At 49.1% G+C, this 6,866-nt stretch overlaps 1 protein-coding gene across 2 annotated transcripts; it reads right to left on the reverse strand.

Annotated features, from left to right (window-relative positions):
• Window positions 1-213: 213 nt before the first annotated feature.
• MB (myoglobin) lies at window positions 214-6,651 on the reverse strand. 2 transcript variants are annotated; one of them, XM_066550348.1, is made up of 3 exons: window positions 6,374-6,651; window positions 1,756-1,978; window positions 214-1,058 (listed from the first exon to the last, which is right to left on the reverse strand). In XM_066550348.1, the coding sequence occupies exons 2-3, from the start codon at window positions 1,906-1,908 to the stop codon at window positions 912-914; spliced, it is 300 nt and encodes a 99-aa protein (XP_066406445.1). In that variant the 5' UTR covers window positions 1,909-1,978; window positions 6,374-6,651; the 3' UTR covers window positions 214-911. The 2 variants fall into 2 exon arrangements, with proteins under 2 accessions (XP_066406445.1, XP_066406444.1); XM_066550347.1 differs by lacking the exon at window positions 6,374-6,651 and adding an exon at window positions 4,007-4,132.
• Between the last annotated feature and the right edge of the window lie 215 nt (window positions 6,652-6,866).

Here is a 6,866-nt window from a genome sequence, read left to right on the forward strand (position 1 = left end):
GTGCTGTGAGGTCAAGTAATCAGGTCATGTCCCCATGGTGACATCTGAGTGCCCTAAGTCCCTGGCTAAGACAGATGCCACGTGCTGCTCAGGTCATGGACTGACAGTGCAGATTGCTCTGCAGCCAGATATGTATGCAAAACACCTTTCCATTTTTTACTCTTCCCCCAGTTCTCACTGGGGTGTTGGTACAGCCAGGAGCAAACACACAACTCTGGTGCAGGGATTTTTATTTTCTGAGAAACACATATTTCACTTCCCAGGGCAACAGAGCTTCAGACATATAGTGGTGGCTACTGGAAAGCCTACAGATCACAGGGAGTACTGCTCTTTATAGTTTTGCTAATGCAAGTTTAACAACTAAACCCTCCAGAGCTGGCAGGCACTGGAGACTGACTGGCTGTATTCACCCCCACAAAGCAAGGTAACGCTGTGCTGGAAGCTCTCCATAGTAACCTGCTAACAGTCTGTGGCAGGAATGGGATGCTGTGTCCCTGCTTCCCATTCTCACATCTCTCATTTGAGTCATTCCTTCACTCATTCACCACACTCAGCACTTCCCTTGATCCTCCACATCCCTTCATCTTTGGCCATGCCATTTGCCTCTCAGATGAGACCGAGTTTCAGGGAGAGAGAGAGAAAGGGGATAAAATAGGCTGAAGCTCACAGATAACCCCTAATGTTATTTTTCCTAAAAGAGCAGAATATTTCTTTTGTATACATGAAGCCAGGAAACAACAGTTTATCATGGATATCACTCTGAGTGCCTCAATGCTGCCTGGAGTGACTCTTGGCCTCTCATCAAAGCTTTCCCACACAGCAGAGATGGCCAATTGTGAGATGTCCAAAATAGCGCTGGGGAAAGATGCGTGGCCAGGCCCTCCATTGTGGCGCTCCTTTGTGCGTATGTGCTAACCCTGGAAACCGAACTCCTTGTACTTGCTGGCCATATCATTTCGGAACAGCTCCAGAGCCTTCTTCATTGCAGCCTGGGCATCAGCCCCAAAGTCTGCAGCGTGTTTTTCAGCAAGGACCTTGATAATTACTTCAGAAATGAACTATGAGGAAGGAAAGAGAGAAAGAAAAACTGAAGGGACACTCAAGGTTTATTTTCAGAAAAGCCAGACTAAGAAATAGGTTGCAGAGCCTGGAAATATCTCTGAGCTAATTCAGTAGGCCTTCCTGCAGCCTCTGGAGAGACAGTGAGGTCTAGTATGCAAGGAGTCTGGGCTAGGCAGAAGCACTGGGCTCTATTCCTAGCTCTGACGCTGATCTGCTTCATGACCTTGAGTAGACCATGGCCCTTTCCACTTTTTGTCAGCCTCATCCATTAAGACTGCAAATTCATGCCCTGTGTTTGTATAACACTTACTTTTATGGGTCTTGGTCTCCAATGGATCCTCCAGGGCTTACTCTAAAATTGTATGTCCCTTGTGTCCAGTCACTGACAGTCCTTATGTAATACAGTTTCCCAGGCATGCATAGGCTGCATGGGCTGGTTTATTGTTGTCAGCGGTTGGTCAGACTGTGTGTGGTGTTTGGAATGGGAAATCTAAACTTGGGTATTCACATACCATTTGCATACCATGAGCCCTTTTTGTGCCTCCTCCTGCTTGTACACACAGACCCTGGACTTGAGGGAGAGCTCACTGAAGTCCAACTAGTCATCAATAAATGAAAGCCCAACTCTCACACAGCTGTCTTACACACATTCACTACACATCAGACACTGAGACTCTCTGCCCTTTTCCATACCTCCAAATATTTGACAGGGATTTTGTGCTTGGTTGCATGGGTCTGAGCCAGGGGCTTCAACTCGGCCTCATGATTACCCTTTGCCTTCAGGATTTTGCCCAGTTGGGTAAGAACAGTAACTCCATGTTTCTTCAGATCTTCAGAACCCTTCATCGCATCAGGGGTCTTCAGGCCTTTGAACTTTTCAAAGCGATCGAGGGTCTCAGGATGGTCCTGAAAGAGTCTGTGGGCAAAAGCAGAGGGACTTTGGAGAGGGGAAGTTCCTGACATACCTCCCTTTGAGTACTCAATCTACTTTATTCCCATCTTCTTACCCATTTCTTAAGATGATCACCACTGTCTATTTCCATTCCCTCTGGTCATGACAGAGACACTGCCCTAAACATGCCCAACTAGAGCAACAGAGGAAGTGTCTGTATTTTTTCCATATAGTTCTGATAACTCTTTGGCACCCATCCCCTGGATTATGTCAATGGTTTTAAGACAGAGACAAGAGCCAAGGCTAGTCATGATACTGAGAGGTGAGTTTTTGTATTCATGTGAAGGAAAACCAAAAATAGACAAAACCGCCTGTCTTCATCAATTTACTGTTGCTGGAGAGCCCACCTATAGACTCCTGCCTCTCACTCAAACTCTCTTGTCAGCCAATGATTTGTTGGTCAGCAAATGAGAGCTCTACAAGCTTCTCATAGCAAAAAAAAACCCAAACCAAACCAACAAAAAAAAAAAAAACAAAAAAACAAACAACCAAAAAAACAGCCCCCAGCCTCAGGTCCCTTTTATCTGGAGGTTGTGTGTTCTTGAATGTCATCTGGATGAGAGAGTTTACTGTGCCCCCAAACCCGATGATTGCAGACATGGAGGAACTTGGTTCCTGTCCTTTTTCCCACCCTCTCTCCCTTCCCTTTTCCCTCTCTCCTCCCTCAGAAACTCCTTGGAGGAGACTTGGGTTGGCAGGGGAGCACAAAGTCACAGGCTGACATCTATTTATTTAATGCCATGCTCTAATCTGTGATACTTGTAAGAAAAATGGTACTAGTTTTCCATTGGGAACTGCTTTTTCTAGCATGTGGCAAATTCAGAGCCAAATTAGCCACCTCAGAGATGGATGGGTGAAGATGGCTCAGGTTCCTGTTATCCCTCCAGCACTCCTGCTCTGGACCACAAGAGGGGAAAGCCATCACATTTCCACCCACTTCATTCCTATTCCATTCCTTACCCTTCAAGTGGCAGCTGATCTGGATCATGATAATGCAGGTAAGGAAAACAGCCCCCTTCTTTGGCTCATCTTTCAAAAATGTTTTTTACAGCTTTGCAGTAGATGTGCCTGGAGATGTGGGCTCCTTGCCTTAGCCATGCTTGGGGTAGAAATCCCCCAAGCAGGTGCCAGATCCCCACTACTCTCCTTGGTGTCTGTACCACACCCATTTGGGTGTGCACAGTCTGAGAGGAGAGCTGAAGAGAATCTCCTCAAAGTCTGCATCCTCTCTGGTCTTAAGGGACAAGCTAGGCTCCAGTGTCCACCTAATGTTCTTTCCTGCTTTGCAGTATCTGGGGTGTTCACCACTCCAAGTGCCAGGATCACACGGACAACATGGAGGATGGGGTCCTCTCTCAGTTGGAGACCTCAGCAGCACTTCTGACACTGGAATGATGGAGGAGGGAAGTAAGGGGAAGGATGTGCCTCATTTCATACTTAGACCTCAAATTCATCATGAGGTAATGGACAAGTGTTATCGCACAGATTTCTGGCCAAAAAGCAGGATGGGCAGGGCTCTGCCAGATGAGACTAATGTGGGGAGAGGGAAACTCTCAGGTACTTCATAGTTAATTTTACTGAAATAGATTCCAAGAAAATTGCCACAGAGGTAATGTTCCTCTCTTTTCATTCTTTCTCTGCTTCCCCACATCCTTTCTGCAGAGCATCTGAAGCCCCATGACACACTTCACTCCAGCATTTCTCACTGTAGTGCTTGGGAAATGAGGATCCAAAGCAGAGCTTGGCCACCAGAGGCAGAGAGACAAAGCACAGCCATGTGTTAAAAGCAGCATTGGTCTGCTCCTGCACCCATAGAGAGATGGAGAGACAGAAGCACAGCCAATTTACACAGGGAGTAACTTTTAACCCAGAAAATAGCAATGGAAAAACCACCATTCTACAAGAAAACACCATGTTGAAATAAACACTGACAAGCATGTCTCTCATCAAAAGCTCTCAGCTTTACTCTTAGGACTGAAGCTCCTTGCTTACCTCATTAAAATTTGATGGCCATGGCCAGCGAGGTCGGACTCCACCTTTCCCCAGACTGTCAGGACTTGCTGCCATTCCTGGTCACTGAGCCCCATGGTTCACCAAAGACAGGTCCCGAGTGCTTCCTGCAGCCGTTTGCTTTTCCCCAAAGGGTAGCTGGAGAGCTCACCCGTGGGATTTATAGCCCCTGCCCACAAACCTACACCTGTCAATCATCAGCTGGACTTCTTGCTCTCTTTCAGGCTTGTCTAACCTAATCAGCCTCTCTGTTTTTTCCTAGGAAGCTATTTTGGGTCAGGTACTATTGTGGGTGCCACTGATGGCATAATTTCTGCTTCTCGTATTGGACTGGCACATGTCCCACTCTAGACAGAAAGGGCACTGCCGGAATGCTGTGCCAGGAGCCTGTCCCAGGTTCCTAAGGACCCAGAGACAGTGTCAAGCTTTATGGCAGGAGATTTCTGAAGAGCCCAGTCATCTGTAAGGCCACCCTGCCTCCCTGTCCCCTGACCTGCCAAGGGCAGGCAGGAGAAAAGGCCGGGACAGCCAGTAGCATTGACTCCATCACTTCAAAGGCCTTTCCTTTCCCTTAATGATCTCACCATCCTTTTCTCCTGGGGTAACACACCACTTGTGACATGCCCTTAAGAGATAACCATATTCAAAGCAGCCCTGTCATTTCCCCACCTGCTGCAGGAGGAATGAGGGGATAAAAGCTGTATTGGAGCCAGTTTCCCCACATCTGCCTGCCAGGATCCTGCTGCCTGCTCTTCTGGGAAATACCTAGGATTAGCTGATGGCTGAGTCTGGATATTAGAGCCAAGAGATGTACAACTGAGCCAGGAAGGTAATTTGCAGCAGACCAGAGACACAAGGACATAGCAAAGCTACATTCAACACCCACCCAATCAGCAATTCTGCTCTCTGGCTACTTCTGTCAAGCCAAACAAATTTCAGTGTTGGAAGGAAAAGCCACTGAGCTGAAAAACCATGTGGATATGCTTTGGGAGGGCTCCTAGACTTTCTGTCAGGACTGGTAATGGCCTGGCACCCCAGTGGGGTGACTGGTCCCTTCTGGGGGTGGCTGCAGTCAGAGCCTGATAACAAAACCCAGCCAGTACTGCTGTCCCGAACTGTGCACCTGGCTCTGGATGTTTCCAAGGAGAAGGCAGGCAAGAAATATCAACTAGAGGCTGAAGACACCTGCCTTGGAATTCAGGAGAAGAGGATTCAACCCCACAGTGTCTACCACAGTGCTGCCGGACCTGAGCTTCTTCAGTGCCTCTGCACTGTTCCACTCCCTACAAGTTCCCTGCTCCAGCCTTGCAAGGGGAGAGAAGTGCCCACATACAATGGGCAGCAAGGATGATGGAGCTACAGAGCCTCACATGCCTTAGAAACACAGAGGTTTAAAGGGAATGCCGTGGGTAAGAAGGGTGGCAAAAGCCCAGTGGAGGTGTCAGCTGGCATCCAAGCCTCGAGATAAGGACATTTTGGCCATTACGTGTTGCAAGCCTCTGTCAGCCAAGTCAATTTGAGACTCTGAAAATCCTCCCCTTCCATCTCCTCTATGCACTAGTTTGCTTCACATCCAAAAATCTACATCTAACACTTCAATTTCAAGATTTCACCCTGATTTACCTGTGCAAACACCAGGTCACTACCAATTAGCCAAACTAAGCTAATCTTATGGAATAGAGGTTGGTACTCCTCCAACTCATTCCCTGTGCAGTTCTGCACAGCACAGGGCTGAGACAGGGGAGATGATATATCTGCAGCCTCACTGCCCATGTGCTCACAGCAGTAATGAAGCATTTGTATCCTTCCAGGCTTGGGCAGGATCCTGAACACTGACCTTACTGGTTTACACACCTTTCAGACACAACAGAAACGTGCTCCTGGTACATGAGAGGCTGCTGCTTATGCACCAAGCTCGGTATATTCCCCAAGCTGGAGCTACGCAGTTGCTGTAATAACTCCATTTGAAATTGGTCGACTCTTCGCTCTCTGCAGCTTTCCCCAGGGCTGTGAAGCAAAAAGTCCTGGTATGGACATTAACATTAAATTGTCAGAATACTTAAAATGGGTATGAGATTCCATATTGCTTTTTTCTGCAAGCAAAGTAGTAATGAAATGAAATCATAAGCTTTTCTCCCTAGAGCCTAAATAAATAGTCTACAGAAATACTAGAAGTTTTATAGTGCACCAGACCACCCCTCAACCCCGCAGCCATGAAAAGGACATAACATTTTAGTATCTACAGTCCTCTTGTCTTCCCCATGGGGCAAAATCTATCACTTGCATAATCATCTGGATAAACACAAAGCACAGAGAGCCAGCACATGGGCTGCCTCCTTTAAAACGTACCAGGTGACTGAATAGCCTGTTTCAAGCAGCTCTGCTTACACCGGGGCCGTGCCGGCACACGTGGCTGCGTCTCTGCCCCCACATCTGAAGCTGTCACTGAACCAGCAGAAATGGACCTCGGATGCTTTTGGCCAGGCTTTGGGGCGCATCGCTGGAGCAGTGCGGCCGCTTTCACCCCACTGCAAAGCGCCTCGGATGGCCGTGCAGGAGCAGCCCCTGCTGGAGCAGGGTGCGGTGCCCGGGCTGACTCGGGGACCCTCCCCAGCCCGGCCGCTCCGTGGCTCGGTGTCCGGCCCGGCCCGGCCCGGCGCGGAGGTGCCGCGGCTCCGGCCCCGTGGGCCAGGGCTTGCTGCCACCTCGTGGCCACGGGACACCGAGCCGCGGGCACCGGGGCGCGTCCCGGCCCTGCCGCGGCTGGGAGGCTCGGGGAGCCGGCCGGCCGGCAGTGCTCTCATTCCGGAGGTTGGAAGGTGACCCCGGGGCAGGCAGGCAG

The sequence above is a fragment of the Molothrus aeneus genome, chromosome 5 (genome assembly GCF_037042795.1).
Source record: "Molothrus aeneus isolate 106 chromosome 5, BPBGC_Maene_1.0, whole genome shotgun sequence".
NCBI lineage: Eukaryota > Metazoa > Chordata > Aves > Passeriformes > Icteridae > Molothrus > Molothrus aeneus.

What these genes read in the sequence shown, in the direction of transcription:
- MB (XM_066550347.1), bottom strand. Translation starts at nt 4,101, where the DNA reads ATGGGGCTCAGTGACCAGGAATGGCAGCAAGTCCTGACAGTCTGGGGA. An exon ending in GGCCATCAAATTTTAATGAG is followed by an intron (nt 1,979 to 4,006) that starts GTAAGCAAGGAG and finishes TTTTGCCCACAG; the next exon opens with ACTCTTTCAGGACCATCCTG. An exon ending in TCCCTGTCAAATATTTGGAG is followed by an intron (nt 1,059 to 1,755) that starts GTATGGAAAAGG and finishes CCTTCCTCATAG; the next exon opens with TTCATTTCTGAAGTAATTAT.